General features: G+C 38.0%; 2 protein-coding genes across 4 annotated transcripts; one reads left to right on the top strand and one right to left on the bottom strand.

Moving 5' to 3' along the window:
* The first annotated feature begins 12,978 nt into the window (after positions 1-12,978).
* LOC131322267 (BAG family molecular chaperone regulator 4-like) lies at positions 12,979-17,560 on the top strand. 3 transcript variants are annotated; one of them, XM_058353515.1, is made up of 5 exons: positions 12,979-13,397; positions 14,082-14,308; positions 14,985-15,095; positions 15,168-15,314; positions 17,083-17,560. In XM_058353515.1, the coding sequence occupies exons 1-5, from the start codon at positions 13,247-13,249 to the stop codon at positions 17,278-17,280; spliced, it is 834 nt and encodes a 277-aa protein (XP_058209498.1). In that variant the 5' UTR covers positions 12,979-13,246; the 3' UTR covers positions 17,281-17,560. The 3 variants fall into 3 exon arrangements, with proteins under 3 accessions (XP_058209498.1, XP_058209501.1, XP_058209499.1); XM_058353518.1 differs by lacking the exon at positions 12,979-13,397 and adding an exon at positions 13,427-13,664; XM_058353516.1 differs by lacking the exon at positions 12,979-13,397 and adding an exon at positions 13,723-13,743.
* A 799-nt stretch (positions 17,561-18,359) lies between these two features.
* Positions 18,360-22,573, bottom strand: LOC131322266 (ammonium transporter 2). Its single transcript, XM_058353514.1, has 4 exons — positions 21,794-22,573; positions 21,353-21,638; positions 20,454-20,557; positions 18,360-19,020 (listed from the first exon to the last, which is right to left on the bottom strand). Exons 1-4 carry the CDS (start codon positions 22,418-22,420, stop codon positions 18,577-18,579), a joined length of 1,461 nt encoding a protein of 486 aa, XP_058209497.1. The 5' UTR covers positions 22,421-22,573; the 3' UTR covers positions 18,360-18,576.

Genomic DNA, 22,573 nt, shown 5'->3' with positions numbered 1-22,573 from the left:
TCTACTATATTGAAATGCAATGCCACATAAGCCATGTGATGTCAATGCACACAAGTACACATATGGTATGCAAAAAAAAAAGGGTGACATTTTGAACCCATGAGACTAGAAGTCTCCCCACGGTCTCAAATTATTCAAATGTAGATGCTCTGATACCAATTTGTCACGCTCTCGATTTTCAACATAAATTATTAAGTATTTTCAATAAAAGATCCTTGCTTATCATAAGTAATACCCAAAAAGTTTCCCACCCGTTTAATTCACAAACGAATTCCCCAAGTTTAAAAAATTACAACCTTGGCACGACGGCCCAAAATAACTTAGAATACCAGTACGAACATGTCTAAAGTATTACAAACATTTAGTCAAATGATAAAGAAGGTAAGTTACGAATACATCTCTGACCAAAAAAAAAGGTAATTACAAAGATGTTTTAATAACTGAACAATATTAGCTTTCAAAAATCTTCGCATCCAAGCACACAGGGCATGCAAGCTATTGTTCGGTGTTTGAACCCAAAAAGAAAGATTATGTTGAGCTACACTAGCCCAGTAGGAAATTCTCTACAAAATCTATATGTGTATGAGATGACAAGCATGGATATAGTGAATCAAGCTGAACGGCAAATCTCTTTGGAAGAAGTAAATTAACGACAACTCGAAGCCATTAGAACACAGAATTTGCACACAATGGTAAATCCAGAAACGACACGTACTAACACCATTTACTAGTGTAAAAGCAATCTCACTCGCAAATACACACACACACACACACCCCTCCCACAGAATTTCCACCCCTAGCGATTCTGTATTTCCACCCCTTGCAATTCTGTATTTCCACCCCTTGCGTTACAATAAACTCTTCCCCTTACAATTCTGTATTTTCACCCCTTGCGTTACAGTAAACTCCACACTAAAAGTTCACAATGACAACCACAATATCATCACAGTCAACATCAAAATCATCAGTTTGTTCCATACACTAACATTAACTAACATGTGACAAATAATTTACGGGTCTCTACATGAGTCAAATGTAGCCCTCATATTTATCGTTAATTTCAATTTCTGCAACTATGGCTGTATATGTGATCGTGCCTAATGTAAGACCCCGAACTTACAATGACAACAAAGTGTTTTGTTAGACAAAATTAAGAGCCTGCGTAAAAAGAATTGGATAGTGCGAATTGCTGAAACGGTCGGAATCCATAGTAGAGTTCTCCACTCCCATTTAGAATTACAATCAAGTGCAAGCAAGCTGGATGTCCAAATGCTCAATTTTCCCTTGTGTTAAAAGGCTTCCAGGAGAAAAGTAAGAGCCTGAACTTGCTTGTAATAGGATGCTTCTTTTGTCAAATGACAAGAAATAAAATTCTGCAGAATTACCTAAACTTCGTATCTCACACTAAAACAAGAAAAGATGTATATACTTTTTAAGTGACTAAGAAAGTCACATTATTCTAAGAAAAATTAACCTGCAACATCACTCTGTGGTTATAGCGTTTTTTGGCCCCAAAGAATAAATAATTTTCTAAGTCATCATTCCTAAAATGTCATCCACAACCATTATCATATAAATATATAAAAGAATACATACCAGCATTACCTCTGTAACGCCCCAATTTATTGGACACGTTAATTAAAATTCATAAAACTATTATATAAGAAATGAAATTTTATTAAACAGATTTTAGTAGCGGAAACCTCAAATACCAAATTTGAACCTACTTAATTGTCTTACAAACCAATAAATGAGATAGAGTTTGACAAATGTGATAACACTTATGGAAATTTAATTAGAAATACGTCAAATTAACAGAGCTTCTAAGGGTATGGCCTCCAGGGCTCAACAAACTCCCCTTCCTTACCTGGGAGGTCCTCACTTTTCAAAGGGCACAAGAAATACATATAAGGTATTCAGATTTGTTCTTGTGACTTTTGAGTTTCTTTATGATTGAGCAAGTAGATTTATTTTAATAACTTCAATTACTTAGGGATTGAATCATTATTTCGCACCTTAGGTTCATTTTCGCATTTTGGTTAAGTATAGGATTAATCTTTAAGTTGCTAAACCCTTTGGGGTTAACTTGTGGGTTTGTAAGCTATAGGGTTTATCTTGTGATTTTACTAAAATAGAACTTTGACTTGATTACATTACAAAGTTAATTAAATAAAGTGACACTTGAACTTGATCTGTTATATTGTAACTTACCATTTCTTTTACTAAAGAAAATATCTTTTATACAAATCATAAGACAACTTATTCATTCCTAATGAAGTAAGATTTCTTTTTGTAAAATGACTGTTACCAATCATTACTAAACTAACTAATTTACATTGTGTTATTTAATAGACTATTGATTTTACGAATTTTTGTCTCATAGTTACTTTATTCTTTTAACTTGTGTAATTTCAGAATTTTCTAGATGTAACTTCTTAAGTCTTTCACCCAGTGGTTTCAAAACAAGATATTATAACTCGTTACTTATAAAATTATACAAATTGTCAGATTGCTTTTCCACCATTTCTCTTAAAACCAATTGGTGTTAGCCGCACTCCGAGTCCAATACAAATCATTTCTTCTTTTGTACATGTGTCAACGTAATATAATGTGCATGCATCGATCATATTATATATTGTAATACAGAAGCTATCTAGTCTAATACCAATTTCCAGAAACGGCAATTATCTATGTAGAACCACTCAAAAAAATCATCACAACTCAATAACAAAAACTTTAACATTTAAAACAATGTCAGTAGTTAGCAGGAATGAGGTTTATGCCCGCAAGGTTGGTTCGTGCCAAATGTTTGACCAAAAGATCAGATTATATCACGCAGAAGTTCAAGTTACGGTAGTAAGGTCATGACTCGTGGACGAGAGGTGCTCTACTCGTACGAACAATATTTGTTATTTTCAATTTCGCTTTGCATGGATTGATCCAAGTCATGATTTTATGACTAAACTATTTTAATATACTTAGAGTTAAGGGGTACAGAAAATCTACCTTGATCGTGGAGTTCTAGCTAGGATAAAAAAAATGGAGGTGATCGGCGGCGGCAACGGACGATCTTCTTCTTCTTTCTTCTTTCTTCTTTTTCTCATTCCTTTCCTTCATTTTATTGCTTCTTTTCCGGTACTCTCTCGGCAAAAGAAAAAAAAAACAAGAGAAGAAGAAGGTATTGGATGATGATATTCTCTCTCTCCCTCTCTCAGCCAATGAAATGGAAATGGGGAAGTGAACTCTCTCTCTCTCTCTCTGCCAAAAATAATAAGGGGGTGGGGGAATTTATTTTTTGTATGGAAAACATGGGAGGTGGAGTGTGGGAGTTGGTTTTGTAGAGAAATTGGTGGGAGGTGGGGAACTAATATTGAGGAGTAGTGGAGGAAGGTGAGATGCAAGTTTGGAAGATAAGGATGGAGGTGGTAGAGTGTGAGAGGGAAGTGGAGGTTTAGTTTCAATAGAATTCTAATTAGCGTTTAGATAGGAAGGGTAAGGGATGAATGTATAGCTCTAAAGTATAATCTATTTCAAATATAATTTTCTAAGTAATATCAATTATACACATAATAATATATTTTAATTAATTAATCTAACTAATTATTGAATTAGTATTTAACATTTTAAATTTGTATTTAAAAAAAATAGGGCAAAAATCTGGGTCGTTACAACCTCTTTGTTCATTTTTGAAAATATCCTCCGCAGATGCAAAATTGGGAAGAGTTGAATCCTCGTGCACAGACCCATTTCTATGTTGAGGTTTTTTTCATAATATTCTGATGCCAACCACTTTCACCCCTTGGAAATAATGCAGGATATTGTAATGGGTCATAGCAACCATAATAGTGCTATACTCGGTGTCTTCTACCAGAATATGCATGAATAACAATCTCTCATTCAAATGGCACATTGGCGTTGTTCCCTTCAATCCAAATGCCTTCTACTTGATCAGCTGATGGGGAATCGCACACTCTCTGATCCAATTTCACTACTTTGGAATATGAATCCTGTAAGATTTCACTAGCCTATTTTCTACTGTGCGAAGAACTTGAGCATATGGATTCTCCAATTGCACCTCCATAAGAATTCTAACAATGTACTTGCTGTTAGTAATTTATTTTAATCAATGGGTATCTGTAATCTTAACGTGGGGAGATTAATAAGTATTTAATAACATGGAGCTCGAAATATAATTGAGATAAGGATGGGAGTGCAATTACAATTCTGTAGTGGGGTGAATTGTAATTTTGTGTGTTAAGAAATAAAATCCTGGTGGGATTAAGATTTCTTATTTACACAAGGAACCCAGATTTATTTCTCCTTAGGTCCCTGCCCTAACCCTATAAATATACCGCTTCATTCGCTAGGTCAAATGATGTTTTTGAGAAATTAGAAAAGTGGGCTGAGAGAGAACAAACAATCACGTAGGGTTTTCACAAACGGGTATGTGATTTGAGGTATAAGGGAATATGGCAGAAGATCGTGAGGTACGGACGAGCAGTATTCATGGCATACAGCAAGATGTGCTGTAACAAGTTCAACCAGCGTTCGTGACGTGGGAGTTGTGGTAAAACCCTAATTCCGCCTTGTAGAGTTTTTGTAATTTTTTTTGTTGTTGTCTAATCTGTACGCGTTATTACTGGGTCTTGGGGATTTGGTTTCCCAATAGTGGTATCAGAGCAGGCTGTAATCACACATATGGATTAAACAGGCCATGTTATCCGTAGGTTATAGAGGGTAGAATGTAAAACTGTGCTAACCCTTGTTTTGTCGCGTTCTTACCCAGCAATTATGGTCACATGATTTTTGTTGATTTTTGTGTGATTGGATCCCACAATAATTTTCGTGGTTGTAATAATTAACGTAGCATGTGTTATTTGTTGGGTGCCACAATTATTTTTCGTGGTTGTAATAATTAACGTTGCATGTGAACTCCAATGGAGGCATAAGATCGATGTTTGTATGTTTCTTCGATTGTAATAGCATTCGACAGTTATTCGGAGATCGAAGATGGTAGATACAAAAGATACAAGTTGCTTGTCTCGCAACAGTTTTTTTTTCCACATTCGTAGGGTCTGATTGCTGGGCTATTTCGACCTAGTAAACATTGGAATTAGAAAATCTGTTCTTCACGAAAGTTGTAGATAATTGAATTTTGAATCCAACCCAATTTGAATCACTTCAATTGGAGGTCGGATGAGGAAGATATGGCCAAAATACTGAAGGCTGTGCAGTTTACGCGGGAATATGTCAAATCCGAATTTTCTTGCCTAAGCGCAGTTGGATTTTGGTTTCCTTGATTGATTCAAAGTATCTAAGCCTTCCACACAAGTATAGTTGAAGGATTTCAAATTCGGAAAGATTGCTTAAGGATTTCAAGTTTGGAAGGATTGCTAAAGGATTTCAAGTTTGGAAGGACTCCTTATTGCTTGAGGATTTCAGGTTTGGAAGGATTCCTTGTTATTCAAGGATTGCATCTTTGACCATAATAGCTGAATTATTTTTTCTTGTGTTTCCTTATTATTTGTATTTCCATATTGTTTGCATATGTGATAGTTTACCAAATTGAGATAACATGGTAATATTTGGCCTTAAACCTATATCACATTTTTTGCAAAACTCAAAAATTTGATAACCCTCACAATTTTTTTAAATAACTAAGTGGGGGAGGGAATTTATTTTGAATAAATCCCATGGTCTCCATTGCTAGTTCGTAGGTGATATAATTAATTTTGTGTGTTGGTTTCAGAACCTTCCTCCCTATCAGACAAAATTAATTGTGGCATCATCGGTACAAAACTTCCTAAAGGGATAGCTCTAAGATAATTGTTGTGTGGGTCACTTCACCACCTGAGGAGGTTCAAAATGGAACAATGGATCATGGGGCCAGGTAATGATATACACTTAGCTATAAATAATAGTATCCTCACCATCTGAGTCACTATTATTATTTATAGGACCGAAGCTATATTGGCTATTTAATTTTGCTTGGCACGGTATAGTTTCTATTGGATAGTAAAATTAAAAAGTTGTGCCTATCTACACGAATGATGAAGAGTAGACGACCTTCCCATCGAGGCATGCTCTTCACGGTGTGTAGGGTTGCCAATGATTTTCTTTTAACATGTGGTTGAGGGAACCAATATTAAAGTAAAATTCAAGTTTTTACTGCCCTTCATAATTGTTGTTATGTTATTTAATTCTCAGATTCAAAAATGGGTTCTTTCAATCCACTTGCAATTATTCTCAAAGCAAATAAATTTACTGGATCGAATTATATTGACTGGAAAAGGAATTTGATATTGTGTTAACTGCTGAGGGGCACAAATTTGTGTTGTTTGACACGCCCTCCTAGACCTGATGAGAATGCCACAAAACAGGAAGCAAAATTCTATAAAAATTGGTGAGTATCACCCATGTTAAAGGGACCCCGATTAGGGATCATGTTCTGAAGATGATAGCTCTTCTTAATGAACTAGAGATCCTTCGAGCTGAAATTGATGGGGAAACCCAGATCGATTTCGTTCTCAACTCACTGCAGTCTGAGAGTTTTAAATAATTTCGCCTGAACTATTATATGAACAAAATGCATTTATCTTTGGCGAAACTTTTTAAGGAATTCCAAATAGCTGAGGGTCTTTTGGTTGTGAAAAAACCACCATCAGTGTTAGTGGCAGAGAAGCTTTCTACTTCTAAGCTGAAAGGCAAGAAGAAGCAGAACAAGTCTTAGAAAAAAGGTTGTGGAGGCAGTTTATGCGCCTCAAGGTAGAGTGATAAAGCCTGCGGGCAAGTGTTTTCACTACAAGCAGCAAGAACACTTGAAGAAGGAATGTCTATTCTATCTCAATAAAGTGAATAATCAAGATAGATTTGTTTGCTAATCGTTGAATCATGTTTAATGGTGTTATCTACCAGTACTTGGTGTGTAAATACAGGAACCACTAATCATATTTGCAATTTATTGCATGGGTTCTAGGAAACCAAAAGACACGGTGATGGGGAGATTTATCTACACATGGGTAATGCTACGAGAGTGGCAGCAGTTGTAGTAGGAAATGTTATTTTAAATTTTAGTAATAATAGGAGTTTAATTTTGAGAGATTGTCTTTATGTTCTCACATTTAGAAGAAACTTGGTTTCAGTTTTTAAGTTGATTAAAGATGGGTATTTGGTTTATTTTAGTAACTTTGTGGTTATTAAGTTAAATAAACGTTTTATCTATTCTGGTTCATTGATGGATAATCTCTACTTTGTTAATTCTATATTTCCTACAGTGCAACTACATGAATTGAATAACACTAATAATATGCCATGTAAGAGAAATGAGCCTTCTAAATTGAACCAAACGTATCTTTGACACTTATGTCTTGGTCATATTAATCTGAATAGGATTTTTAGACTGGTCAGGGATGGACCTTTAGGTGCATTGGAAGTTGAGGAACTTCTAGTCTGTGAATCCTTTTTAGAAGGTAAGATGACCAAGAGACTTTTTTATCTGTAAAAGGTTACAGAGCCAAAGAGCCATTGAAATTGGTTCATTCTGATTTGTGTAGACCCATGAATGTCCAAGCACGAGGTGATTTTGAGTATTTCATCACTTTGATTGATAATTACTCAATGTTTGGATACATTTATTTGATGCACCGTAAGTCCGAATGCTATGAGAAATTCAGGGAGTATAGGGCGGAAACGGAGAAGTGTCTCGGTAAATGTCTCAAGACACTGCGATCTGATCATGGTGGCGAATACCTCTTAGGAGAGTTTAGGGACTACTTGTCAGCTGAAGGGATTACATCCCAGTTGTCAGCTATAGGTATGCCACAATAAAATTGTGTAGCAGAGAGAAGGAATAGGACTCTTATGGATATGGTCAGATCATTGATGAGTTATTCAGATTTATCAATTTCGTTTTGGGGACATGCACTAGAAACAACAGCATACATTCTTAACTTGGTACCATCTAAGTTAGTACCATCTACACCCATAGAACTGTGGATTGGGCGCAAACCTAGTCTGCGGCATGTTCGGGTTTAGGGTAGTCCAGCACATGTGCTGAATGGGAATGCAGATAAATTGGAATCAATGACATAAGTTTGTCTGTTTATGGGGTACCTTAGAGGAACGAAATGTGAATTATTTTATAGTCCTAAGAATCAGAAAGTCATTGTTAGCACGAATGCCCGATACTTAGTGAAGGACTATGTAATAGACCACAAGCCCAGTAGCAAGATTGTTCTAGAGAAATTGAGAGGAAAGGGACCGACAAAAACTTCTTCAATACCAGTAGAACAGGAGGTTACACTGCAAGAAAGAGTTTTTGACACACCGGTACCTCATTGTAGTGGGAGGGTTGTTGTCCCAATCGGTATATGTTCTTGGGAGAATCTTATGATGTGATCCCTGATGAACAACATGCTGAACCCTGCAACTACAATGAGGAACTAGAAGGTAAAGATGTGGAACTTTGGCAAAAGGCTGTGAAATCTGCATCCACATAATGGAACCGGATGGATTCATAGCAAAGGGTCAAGAGCACATGTTGTGCAAGCTTAAGGAGTCTATTCATGGACTCAAGCAAGCATCTAGATCTTGAAGCATCTGTAGCAATCCAGTTTTTTTGGTTTTGATCAATGTCCAGATGAGTCATGTGTGTACAAGAAGCGCAACGGAAAAGTGGTAGTGTTCTTGGTACTATATGTAGATGATATTCTGCTAATTGAAAACAATGTTGGAATATTGTCTTCGGTAAATGTGTGACTATTTAGCCAGTTCGATATGAATGACTTGAGAAAAGCCAGTCACATCCTTGGGATTAAGCTTATGTGAGATCGCAAGTAGAGGATGTTGGGCTTATCATAAGCTACTTATATCGATGAGATCCTTGCTCGTTTTAGCATGCAGGATTCCAAGAAAGGGTTTCTCTCTTTTTAGACATGGAATCAACCTATCCAAGGATCAGTGTCGTAAGACACCTGAAGAGATGGAGAAAATGAAGGCAGTTCCTTATGCCTTGGCAGTAGGAAGCCTCATGTATGCTATGATGTGTACTAGACCTGATATTTGCTTTGCGTTGGCATAGTTAGTAGATTTCAGTCTAATCTAGGGCAAAAGCATTGGACTGCAGTGAAACATATACTTAAGTATCTAAAAAGAACTAGAGATCATATGTTAGTGTTCCAGTCAGATAATCTGGTACCTCATGGGTACACAGACTCAGACTTTATGTCAGATAGGGATTCCAGAAAGTCTACCTCGGGATATGTGTTTACCTTAGGAGGTGGAGCCATAAATTGGAGGAGTATCAAGCAATCGTGAATTGATTGATACCACCATGGAGGCCGAGTATGTGGTAGCTTCTTAAGCAACCAAAGAGGCTGTTTGGCTTAGAAACTTCTTGATGGATCTAGAAGTGATTCCTTTAGTGCAATTAGCTATTACATCTATTGTGACAATAGTGGTGGAATTGCTAACTCTAAGGAGCCATTGACTCATAAGAAGGAAAACACGTCGAGCGTAAGTATCACCTGATTCGATAGATCATTCAGCAAGGTGATGTAGCTGTGTCTAAGATCGCATTAGTAAACAACATAGCAGATCCTTTTACGTATAGCTTATAGGCTAAGACTTTTGATAGTCATGTAGAGGGAATGTGAGAGAGCTGCGTGGCAGCATGACTTTGAGTCTGAGTGGGAGTTTGTTAGGAGGTTATGTAGAAGTTATGCTTTTATGTAATGAATTAATATTTGACTGCTATGTATTAATCAGTTTTATCCATTGTTTGATGAGAATCTTTTATGGGCAATACTTGCATAATATTTTTGTATGTTGTGCATGTGTGTCTTTTATTTTACAAAGTAGATGATCTGGTGTGTAAAGTTCGGCTTACACACAGAAGATCAGATCATCAGTTCTTGTGAAATATAAGATATGGTTCATAGTCTTAGAAGGAACTAGACACACCATCGGTAGGACTATAGTACAATGTTTAGTAGGTCTGTCTTGACTACAGAGAATGGTCTAGTTCTAACTCATTGTGCTAGTACACTTTGTGTGTATTGAATGGGATCACATTGATGGACATGTCTTTATACTAACTTTATAAGACAATTGGAACCTCATGGTTATTATGAATGCTTATGCTCTTAATCCAAAAATAAGTATTACAATTGTATATTTAATGTTGTTAACTTTGATTCATTAAAGAGTGAGATCTTTACACGGTTAATAGTCTCGGTGAGTTGGGTAGCAACATTATGTATATGACAACTATTAATTATTGATGGAATCCACGTCCCAGTAAGGATTGATGATACCCCTTGAGTAAGCTTATAAGTTTCGATTATGTCAAACCCAACAGGTGGATATTTATATCCGACATATCGAATAAGTTAAGCAGATAGTCTCAAGATAAGATGTTGATTAAGTGAGAGCTTGTTAGTAATTTATTTTAATCAACGGGTATCTGTAATCTTAACGTGGGGAGATTAATAAGTATTTAATAACACGGAGCTCGAAATATAATTGAGATAAGGACGGGAATGCAATTAAAATTCTGTAGTGGGGTGAATTGTAATTTGTGTGATAAGAAATAAAATCCTGGTGGGATTAAGATTTCTTATTTACACAAGGAGCCCAGATTTATTTCTCCTTGGTTCCTAGCCTTATAAATATACTGCTTTGTTCTCTAGGTCAAATGATGTTTTTGATAAATCAGAAAAGTGGGCTGAGAGAGAGAACAAACAATCACATAGGGTTTCCACAAACGGGTACGTGATTCGAGGTATAAGGGAATATGGCAGAAAATTGTGAGGTACAGTCGAGCAGTATTCATGGCATACAGCAAAATGTGCTGTAACAAGTTCAACCAACGTTCGTGACGCGAGAGTTGTGGTAATTTTTTTGTAGAGTTTTTGTAATTTTTTTTGTAGAGTTTTTGTAATTTTTTTTGTTGTTGTCTAATCTGTACGCGTCATTATTGGGTCTTGGGGATTCAGTTTCCCAAGACTTGCAAAGATGTGCATCTTTCAAAATCTGCAATCTATTTTCCACCTCATTGGAAATACATTTGAAAGAAACATGAACCATCCGTTGAAGGAATAAGAGAAGGGAGGTCATGGTTACTGGAATTTCTTTGCACCACAGAAAGAGCAAGGTCTACTCCATCATACTTGAAATTCAGAGTTACAAAGATCTGTAGGGCAGGGGAAAAAGCCAACAAAAGAAACATGAGTAGCGATAAATAATGGAAAATTTGTGGAAGAATACGCTTAGTAGCATGTTTTCGATAATAACAACATTTACCTAGCACTGAGAAAGTTGGAGTAGAACCTTGTCCATTACTATCTATTCATGTTGTTCTGTTTAGGCTTGTAGAATTCAATGTTCTTTTATCGAACACATTTTGTATATATTTTCTTTTTTCTTCAGCAGTCAATCGAGCATACCGGTCCCTCCTATACTTCCGATAATGGGACATGGGTTCATCTGTACATTAATCAAACGAGTAAAGTTAAGCTGAAGTAAGTTAACACTGGGGCAATGCTTAAGATTCAATTGAACCCACAAGTTGTGGACTAGTAAACATTAAAGGAAGTGAATGGTATAGGTTCCATTCACTTCTCTTGCAGTCATAACAAAGTTTCACCTTCTTTTGATCTTATTTTTGGGCAACTTATATGGAGGAATGTTTTCCGACGGTCGGTTTGGAAAGTGGTCTGAACAAATTCACAACACAATGAAAAGAACAAATGAGACATTGGGAAAATGTTGTTGGAGGCAATACAAGAATAAATGGGGTTTATCTGATATTTCAAACACACACAAATAAAGCAACTCCCCTCCTACTAAGCTTCTTATCCTCCTATTTTCAAGGGTTCTTATGTTTTTTTTTTTCTTTCAAATTTTGGAATCGAGCCCGACAATACTTCGTTAAATCCAAGGAGACTTGCACAGTTGTTTGTACTTTTCCATTTTTTTGTCGCGAAAATAGTTACTACGAAACCTCTTACACCAACTATTTTGCTCCAAATTCAAAGAAGGCAGTCGATATATACAACGTAGTCATCCAAAAAAGGTATGATCCACAACCCAAGTCCTTTTTGGAGGAACCCAAGTCCTTTTTAGAACAACCCAAGTCGTTTAGTTCCAAAGGAGTAAAGGAACCCAAGTACCTCTCTCTTTTAGAGGCATTTGTGCAAAATATAAACTTCAATTTAAGATTGCCATTGTAACATGTGTCCAACAGTTAGTAGGCATATAATTAAGCCACCCTCAGACTTGTGCCCACTTGCTGCCATGGAATGCAAACAAGACTCTTATACCAATTGTTTTGGTCCAAATTCGACAACTTTCAAAAAGGCAGTCAATACAACATAGTTGTCCATTGAAGGTATGATAGAACAACCCAAGTCTCTTTCTTTTACTCTTTTTTTTTAAGAATCGTATAGTTCCAAAGGGGTAAAGGAACCCAAGTCCCTCTCTCAGTAAAAATCATTTGTGGAAAATATCAACTTGAATTTTAAATGTGCCATTGAAACATTGTGTCGAACAGGTAGTAGGCAAATAATGAAGCCTTTACAAATTATTTTGTAACAGTAAAATATACACTGATGAATGAAGATATATGTAGATGTAGATAGAGGTGGGGTCAAACAATGGATTAAGTTGGACTTACTGGGTAATTTTATCCGGCGGCAGAAATTTTGGCGGTGTAGAGAGGTACGGTGGATGGTGGGAGTTTGGATTGGCAGGAACTTTGTCGGTTGGAGTTGGAGATGTGGATGGAATGGCGTTGGGGTGAATTTCCATTTTGAGTGGTCCGCAGCTGTGATGGTTTAGTTGGGGGAGCCGTTGGATATGGGATGCGTCGTTTGGGAGTTACGTCGAGGGAATAGGTGCATGTGTTTTGGGGGAGGAGAAGTAGGAAGGGTAATTTGGGAATAGTGAAAAGTCGACAAACAGGGGAGTCCTTGATAAGGAAGTATAGACAGATAATAGATATAGATTTCCTTCTCTTCCATTGCCTTTGAAGTTTGAACCAAACAACGCTTAAGCCGGCCAACTGTCCTGAGGAAATTAATACTCCTAGAGTCCTACGGTACCCATCCCTAGTCGGCTAGTCCTCTAATCTAAAAGACTCAAAATCCTCATTTCTTTGCTATTGGAGAATCTCTACTCAGTACTGACCATACCCCCTTCAGTTTTTCCCAAACACCCATTCGGCTTTGGCTCTTGCAGAAATTTGGGCATGGACGGATCGAATTCGAGATGGCCAGTGGCCGAAAATGGCCACTACGACGATCTTCTTCACGATGGTGGTGGTGGGCCCACAATCAGGGTTAATGCCGTCCATGGCTTGAGCCAGCTTTGCCTCGTTGTTCCCTCTCAATTCACTTTTGGTAACTTCTTTCATTCGAGAGAAAAAGAAAAACGGATGAGTATTCCTTTCTGGGTCATTTTCTGTGTTTCTTCACTTGGTCTGGGTTTTTACTAGGTTTTAGGGAGAATAAGGAAAGAAATTGCTATAAGCTTTTGTTACTCTGTCAGATAAACGAATCATCTCTTCTGTTTGACGTGCGCGCGCGCGGTACCTAACATTGTTGTTAGCTCATGACAATTGATTTGACGTGAAATTCTTATCTCTCACTGCACTTCCACTCATTAGTGTATGTAACCATGTTCTTATGTTAGTTCTTCCTATGTATATAGTGCTGAAGTGATTTCTATTGTACTGAATGCAAATGGGTTGGTCATAGATTTCTCTTCCGCGTTCATTCGTTTATTCTTGGCGATCTATTATATTTGGTGTTTGCATATATCTATACTTCGCTTGTGATGGAGGAATTTTTTTGACATGCTTGTTTCATGATATTTTATAATTATGGTTACAAAAGGAAGTGTTAGGATGCTCTCCCTGTCATAGGTACATTCTGCTGTGTGTGTGTGGATGCACTGGAGGTTGTTGATTATCAAATATAAAAATATACTCAACTTGAAGCATGTCCTAATACAGAAAAAGCTAAGATAGGCAGCTTGTTTCATCGGACATGCTTTGGGCTTACTTTGATTTGTGTTTTCGAAAGGGGAGCTGAAGAAGTGTATTGCCCAAGAAATTGGGTTGGAGCCTAATCAACAAAGATTGTTGTTCAGAGGAATGGAGAAAGACGATCAAGAGTATTTGCACATGGTGGGTGTGAAGGATAACGCAAAGGTTTTACTCATGGAAGAACAGAAAACCATTGAGAGAAACTCTGAGGAGGTTGAGGGCAATGAATTTTCTAGTGCTGCTGAAGTCAGACCAGAGAAAGAGGTAGATTACTTTTCACCTAGGCTTGTTTGGCTTGAAGTGAAGTGAAACTATTTACGATCTAAAACATTTTCCATGTAAAATCATGCGGTAAAGTAATCCTTTTCCTTTTGTTTCCAGTGTTTAGTTGGCGCTTGAAAAACTTTTCCCATGGCCACAAATTTCGTGAAACAGAGAATCCGAGACAACATTGTAAAGACAATGTCCCAAAATAGACACATTAAAGTTCATATGTCTACACAATTCCATGTATAGAGAGAAAACTTGGGAGGATAGCTATAGGCGTACAATTGAATCGTGAACTTCTGGACCTCAACATTAGGAATTGAAACTTTGAAGCCTTCTCTCTCTCTCTCTCTCTCTCTCTCTCTCTCTCTCGTCTTGTGGCTGTCGGACAAGGAGATGTAGTCTCTTCCATTTTTGGGCTGTTGATGAAGGCAAAGAGTTCGCATCTATGAAAGGGTCGAGACCATGGCGCAAAACAACGTACAGGTAAATTGAAATGAAATCACCTTCAGCCAACGATATACACTATCTTACTCTGTGAAATATTCTAAATAATGGAAACTCGGGAATCATTTTTCATAATAATATTTAAGGTTCAACAGAAGTAGCCCTAGTTTCTCCCTTGTCCACGCACGTCCCTTGGGGAGTCATTTCTGGTTCTTCTGTTTAACAGTTGGGTTCTATGGAAGGCACAGTCAAAGATAGGGAGCTCAAGGAGGCGGTGGCAAGATCCTGTGCAGCTGTTGCTCAAGTCAGGGCAGAGGTCGATAAGCTTTCAGAACAGGTAAGTTCCTTCATACACTATCACTTGATTTGCTCAACACCTAAAAAGGCCAATCAGACTGTTCTCTTGTAGGTGGCTGCACTGGAAGGAGTTGTGTATGGTGGGACCCAGGTTGGAGAGAAGGAATTCATAATTCTATCCGAGCTGCTAATGAGGCAGCTGCTTACATTGGATGGCATTGAGGCTGAAGGAGAAGGGAAAGTACAGCGAAAGCTTGAGGTTAGTGCTCAGTGCCACCAAGTGTGCTGTTATTATTAATGGTTTTTTTTTCTTTTTTGGTCTGCTGGATATAATTCTCATCGCATGTACAGCCTTGAACTGGTAACCATGGTTTTGAGTTCCCAGTTCACACCTAGAAGTATTAGCGTGAATGACAATATTAAAGCTAGAATCTGATCGAGGTTCAGCTTGATACATGGTTCTCTGTGATGTTTTATAATTTCTATAGAAAATTAGTCTTAGGTCCTTGACTCCATTATGTGAACTTCATAAGCCCACAAGTCCGCCTATTAATTTTGTAAGGTCTCAAGTCCATTTTAGGGTACCCTAGGGTTTAGGCACTTTCATAAGATTTTAGGGTGCACTTTTTTATTATAGGATAGGGTACCCTAGGGTAGGGCAGATTACCCTACCATAGGGTACCCTAGGGTTTAGGCATTTTTATAGGGTTTTAGGGTGCACTTTCCTATTATAGGATTTTAGTGGTTTAGGCACTTTCATAGGGTTTAGGGTTTTAGGCACTTTCATAGGGTACCCTACGGTTTAGGTTGTGTGGACTTGTGGCTTTATAAAACTATTAGGTGGACTTGTGGGCTAATGAAATGTCTATAGTGGACCTATCACTAAATCTAATTTCAATGCTGGATTGCTATATGGCTTTACATGCTTATACGTAAAAATCTTTAGTTGTATGATGCAAGAGTGGGGTCAGGGTAGTCAAGATTATGTTGTTCATGGGAATTGAAGAGGGGAGAACGAGCAGACATCGAGGTGGCGTGAGGGCACATAGAAGAGTTTAAGGTTGGGTGCCTTAGCAAGCATTGACATAGGAGTGTACTTATATTTATTGAAGTATTTGTTAATGGTAAATATTGTAGATTGTGGCAACTTCAAGTTTTGTTTTCTATATTCTATAAACAGAGACATACAGAGGAATAGAGTAAGTTTGACTTTTTTTTTGGCAGTTCTCATCATATCCTGATTCTCTATCAATTTTGTAGGTTCCTTATAGTTGATGGTTGCCCAAGTATCTGTTCCATTATTAGCTTTTCTTTTGATTCTTTGTCATTCGGCTTTTTTCTCCAGCTGCTAGCTGTACTTTGCCTATACTCCCCGTGTCTGCTTCCGGGTATTTCTTCTCTTGGGTGGGGACTGGACCCATGCGCTGTGTACATTTGAGTGCTCCATCCTAGTTTGAAGAGGCGTTTTTCTAGATGGGAACACAGATATTGAGTGGAATTTGTTCCCTAAACCATGGATTTGCACTCTGACTGGAATCCTCGTCCCTTGGCGATGTTTGTTACACAGCTGTGATTGAAAGATGTTCACATCCTGTTTGTTTGATTTTCTAAACTTGTGTTTCTTATGGGCCCCATTTGGTTCCCATAGGTTTTCTCAAGTTTCCTGGAAAATTACCATGAAACGCAAAATAACTGTGGGAAATCACTGCGATCGCCTTCTAAAGTTTCCTTTTAGTAGGTTATTGGATGCATATAATGTAGCATAATTTTTTGACTTTAGTAACATAACTTCCATATAGTTGCAAGACATTTAAGAACTTCATGTTTGGCATTGGAAAAGACCCTAGGATTGTTATGTTGCACTAGAACATCATCCTCTATATGATGGGAGTTCATTTTCCTAAGTAGCAGCGATGACGTAGAGTTAGATTAGGGTCTTGAGCTGCTAATGGTAAAAGTTCTTGTAGTTAATATAATGGCTCAGATTCCTATTTTGTTTGTGAATTAACATAAAACTTGTTTAACAGGTTCATCGTGTTCAAAGCTTTGTGGATACAGTGGACTCTCTAAAGGAAAGGAACTCGAATCCATTGAGCAACAACAGCAGGAATGTATCGGTAACAACTGAATGGGAGACCTTTGGCTCTGAAATGGAAAGCTTCAGTGCCCCTCCGCCCTTTCCATCATCTACTGCAGTGAGTCAAGATTGGGAACGCTTCAATTAGCTACTATATGTCCACTTGAAATACTGAATATAGGTAGCTGGGAATGCTAAAGTTATGTTCCATTTTTAGTTCAGATTTTTCTTTTTTACTACAAATGTCGTGAGTGCAAGGGCAAAGAAGATTGAAGTGCCAGTATTTACTTTCACAGTGTGATTCCCTGTTGAAATTGTTGTACTCGAATTTCTAATATGACCTTCCCTTTTGATACGGGTTATTCCCTTTTGATACAGGTTAATCAGTTAATACTTAATAGGAGCAGCAGCATCAACTTGATATTTGATTTGTGGATGTTCTTGTTTGCCTCAGCTTATTTAGGTCTGTTGATTGTTGCCTTCTTCCTTCTCGTCTTCCATCCTTTCGTAATAGACACTTATTATGCTTGCTGTTGGTAGCTTTCTGTTTTGCTTTGCGTCTGTAACTGGTTTGATCTACTCCGGATTGATTTCTGTTTTTCTCTCTATATATGGTGGTTCTCTTTTTTGATTAAAAAAGAAGTGTGATTGTCAAAGACCTCTGTTTCTTCTGTGTGAGAAAAGGAAGCCTATGAAATGACAATCTTTTGGATAACCCATATTGTCAAATTAACTGACCCACTTTGGTTGACTTTCTGAATCAATTAGTTGATCCAAACAAGTGTTCACCCAACCTAATTGTGTCACAATAGTCAGTAGGCCACAATATATGGTTATGTACCGAACTCCAATGTTCTGGGAAATGTTTATATGACCTGAGTATCATCTTTATTTCTCTCTTTCTACTGCTAACATCACTTGCTCTCTCGTATGAGTGATATTTAGATGCACCCCAGATTGCTCTGTGGCATTTTTACCTGGTACATACAAGAAAATCATGTAGCGATCGATCTTACAAGTAGAATGTCAAGATTCACTTTTGCTGGTTGTTGAAAAACGAGCTGCCTCATATGTAGGAGTAGTGTGTTTCGGCAACTCATTAGCAATAATATCATGTTATGCCATATGGTACACATGGTAATCCGAGTGTACCCAGTTATCACTTGTGTTATACACAAATACATACAGTATTCCACACAATCAAAATATTTCCGCTCGAGTCACATATTTGCGGAATTGAACCTATTTTTGAAGAAAGCATATCTGAAAACCAGTGGCAGTACTTCGGTTATGAGGGGAGGGGCTAATAGGTTACAATATCGGTGTAATCAAAGTTTCTCATTTCCAAAATTTTTCTTACAGTAGAAAATTGCAAGATCTTGAGGAATTACCAGTACATTTGTTTTGTACAACACATGCTATTGCAATGATAATATCCAACGGATCACAGGTTAATGGTGACACCTCTGGCTTTGGCACCATGACCAAACCCAGACATTGCATTTTCCTCAGCATACGACGATACATTCCAACCGTGCTTAGTCGGGTCATACTTTTCACCATCTCCCCACAAAGCGTATGCTTCCTCCCCGTGCACCGCGTCGTCTCCGATCACAAGCTCCTCCTCGGGCATTCGTAACGGCATGAACAGCTTTATTGACAAAAGAATTGCGGTTGTTGAAACAATGTTCCAGCCGATCACAAACAACGCCGCCACCAGCTGTTTCAGGAATTGGATCCCGCCCGTACCCCCGTAAAATGCACCCCTTGTGTTGACCACGGGTAGAATGAGCCGGCAGAGTGCTGGCTCTGCTAGGAGCCCGGTCAGAAGGCCGCCTAAGAGTCCGGCCACGGCGTGTGTGTGAAATACTCCCAGTGTATCGTCCACCTGATCATAATCTCTCACCATCAATTGTTAATTATATATATATTTGTTCTGGTAATAAATTAATAATGAAGAATATGATACATGTTGGGTAACGTGGCCTATTTCCACGATCCCCTGGATTTATTTTCTCGGTCTATTCTCATGTAGTCATATGTCATATTCCAAAATGAACCTTCTTTTGAATATATTACTTGTTCTTTTATGTTTTGAAAACGAAGTATGGTAAAGTATGATGAGTTCAAATGACTGAATCAATCTTGATGATATGGAGATAAGATTGAAAATATTAACGGGTTTGGGTGATATGATGGATACAAAGCTAAATCTCACGGGTGTAGGTCTTTCTTCCAAAATCGAGATGAATTTTATTACAATTAAAACAATTTGCAGTAGTTTAGGCCGATGATATATTTTCCATGATCCGGAAGTCAATTTTCTTCTCTTATATGTACGCTACCATTTCCGTCTACTTTAAAAAATAAAATTTTCATCTGGAGGTAACAAAAAATACCAAAAATTGGCAAAATGCTGCAGGCTATAGCCATCTAACTGTAACCACCACCCCACAATTGTTTGAGAATTTGAATAAGCCTAACCCACCAACTTTTTGGTTACCTCAGTTTCTTCCTTCCACTTGTTCTTTTTTTAGTTTTCTTTGCTTTTATGGTCTTGGATTCTGTGGGAAATGGAAGCCATGCTAATTTAGACGAGGTTTGACCCTAAGGTCCCGCTAACAACAGGATCCCATTTTTTGTCTAAAGGTACAATATGAAATGAAAAGAGAAAAGTAGGTATAGATGAAACACGTGTATATGGTCTGGAAGGTAATTTCCTTCTGTTATGTACATCTCCAACATAAAAGAACAAAAATTTGACCACTTGTCTCTAATTTAGAAAAATCAAATTTCCATTTTCATTACAACCACCATGCCACAATTGTTTGAGAATTTGAATAATCCTAAACCACCAACTCTTTGGTTGCTTCAATTTCTTCCTTCCACTTGTTCTTTTGGGTTCTCTTTTTATGATGGGATTCCGTGGGAAATGGAAGCCAGGCTAAATTTTAAACACGGGTTTGACCCTAAGAAGGGGTTCACATTTTGCCTAAAAATAAAATATGAAATGACATGATAAAGGATTTACAAGTAGATATGGACCAAAAAAACACGGGTAATTATCAGTCGTTCGGGAGCCAAGTGATGCTCTTGGAGACTACATATATACTTTGTCTTGGGTCCCACAAGAATGTGTGTTCTTGGAAACCAGCCACTAGGTATGTTGATCCCAAGTAAATATGTGGTTTTAGAGTGATCTGGAGCACCACCTGGAAGTGCTCCCGAACTACTGAATAATTAGAACAAAAGCACATGTTTATGATGATATTCATATATATGATATAGTATGAATTTATACATGTACGTATACATGTGTACCTTCTGTAGCAAAGAAGACTTCTTGTGAAGAATCATCATGGAGAACCAAGGAATGCTACCAGATAGGATGCCCATCACTATCGCAGCCCACGATTGCACCACTCCTGCCAAATAACGATAGAACCCTTTACCTTTTTGATGATTACCAATTGAAACATTCTATTTATCTACCAGATCCGAATCGATCCTCTCCAAGTATGTATGGGAGAGCTGTTTGGTTGTCTCACAAATGTAGACCCCACAATAATATTCTTACCGGTAGGAATACTATGTAGCGTGAGAAAAAAATGGACTGTTCGGGACAGTAACTCTGGAGAGGATACCATCCTTATCTACCTATTTTCTTGCTGCAACCAACCAGGTTTACCAGCCTTTCATTACCTTATAGGACTTGTTTGGAACTTAAAGAAGAGAAATTGCAACTAAGTAATTTAAGCTGTAATATTGCAGAAATGATGTATACCAGTGATTGGTTCCATCTTAATTTGCTGTTAATGTTAAGATCAGCAGACGCCTTATATTTTGTTTGACATACAGTGAAGAAATTCTAGTGATTTAAAGCAACCTTGTTCTGTTATTCTGTTTTTGCTTAATTTCTTGTGCGATCAAAATAAGCTTCAAACATAGTGCTATCATGTGCAAACTTGACGTGAGAGAAATGAAAAACTCCCTAGAATTTGTCGCTAACATAGTGTTTTATCATCATGTGCTAATTAGCTTTACATAATAGAGTTAGCATATTAATTTAATTTCGATAAAGAAATCTGATTCATAGTACTTCCACATTAATTATGAACCACAACACAGTGAAAAGTGATAGTATCTTTTTACTAATTGTGTGCGTGTGTGTGTATATATATTAGTAATTGAAACATTCAAGAACATATATATGTATATACCTGCTCCTGGAGTGATGCAAACGAGACCAGTCATCATCCCTTGAACAGCACCGATCACAGAGGGCTTCCCAAAAAACACAACATCAAGGGATGTCCAAACAAGAAGGCTTGTTGCTGCACATATGTTTGTGTTTAGCACTGCAATTGAAGCATCAATGTTTGCAGCATAAGGTGCCCCTCCATTGAACCCTGACCACCCCATCCAAAGCAACCCCGCACCCGCTAGCATAAGCAACACATTGTTTGGCGGAAATCTCTCCCTATCACTCTTCAGCCTTGGTCCAACCTAAATTAAAGTATATCAATCAATCAATATGTATTTATTTATTTATTTTAGATGGGCTAGCTCATAGTACGCCATGAGAATAGAATATATGATCAATACATGACTACACTTCGTTTATACGGGAATAATACTAAAATTTAAGAGTGGTGTGGTACCCAATAAGCCGCGGTGAAACCAGCAATTCCAGATGATAGGTGGATGACATAGCCACCAGAGTAGTCAATGACACCCCAATGAAAAAGGAACCCACCACCCCATAAGCTAAAAGCACCAACAGTGTATGAAAAAATCAGCCACAAAGGCACAAAAGCCATCCACGCCCTGATGTTCATCCGACCAAGCACAGACCCAGCTAGCAAAATCATGGTAATGGCAGCAAAAGTGAACTGGAAGTAAACCAGCGAAGCCATCGGATAAAACGGCTGGATCATGGGTGTCTCGAAATGAGTGCTCTCTGGGACGGCAGCTCGGTCAATGAGGAACTTTTGGCCTAGTGACGGTGCACCCTTTCCCCAGAAAGGGAGCAATTTATCACCGAAAGCCATCCGGTAGCATACTAGCACCCAACAAATCAGGACGGCAGCGAAGGCATATAGGGCCATAAAAGCAGAGTTCACGGCCCATTTCTTTTTCACGATGCTAGCGTAGAGAATGACTAGGCCCGGCATGCTTTGGAGGCCCACAAGTGTTGATGCGGTCATTTGCCATGCGTTGTCACCCTTGTTTAGCCACGTGGGTACCACCGGGAGGTGGGAATATTGGTACGCCAGAGCGGTCGCCATGGCTTGGGATTTTTGACACGGCTGGATCAAGATTCGTGTTTTCTTTCTTGGCCTTGCCTTTATATTCTGTGAGATGATGATTTTGGTAATAGAAGAGAATAGTAGTATAGAATAATGTCTAGGCTGTGGAAAAAAATGGGAACGACTTGGTGG

The sequence above is a fragment of the Rhododendron vialii genome, chromosome 4a, assembly GCF_030253575.1.
Source record: "Rhododendron vialii isolate Sample 1 chromosome 4a, ASM3025357v1".
Classification (NCBI taxonomy): domain Eukaryota; kingdom Viridiplantae; phylum Streptophyta; class Magnoliopsida; order Ericales; family Ericaceae; genus Rhododendron; species Rhododendron vialii.
The sequence above is the reverse complement of the archived record's forward strand: the minus strand, read 5'-3'. Positions and strand labels throughout refer to the sequence as shown.

Coding starts and splice junctions, on each gene's coding strand:
- LOC131322267 (XM_058353515.1), top strand. CDS start 13,247: ATGGACGGATCGAATTCGAGATGGCCAGTGGCCGAAAATGGCCACTAC. Junction 13,398..14,081: donor TCCCTCTCAATTCACTTTTG/GTAACTTCTTTC, acceptor TGTTTTCGAAAG/GGGAGCTGAAGAAGTGTATT. Junction 15,096..15,167: donor TCGATAAGCTTTCAGAACAG/GTAAGTTCCTTC, acceptor GTTCTCTTGTAG/GTGGCTGCACTGGAAGGAGT.
- LOC131322266 (XM_058353514.1), bottom strand. CDS start 22,420: ATGGCGACCGCTCTGGCGTACCAATATTCCCACCTCCCGGTGGTACCC. Junction 21,639..21,793: donor GTTTCACCGCGGCTTATTGG/GTACCACACCAC, acceptor ACTTTAATTTAG/GTTGGACCAAGGCTGAAGAG. Junction 20,558..21,352: donor TTGCATCACTCCAGGAGCAG/GTATATACATAT, acceptor GTTATTTGGCAG/GAGTGGTGCAATCGTGGGCT.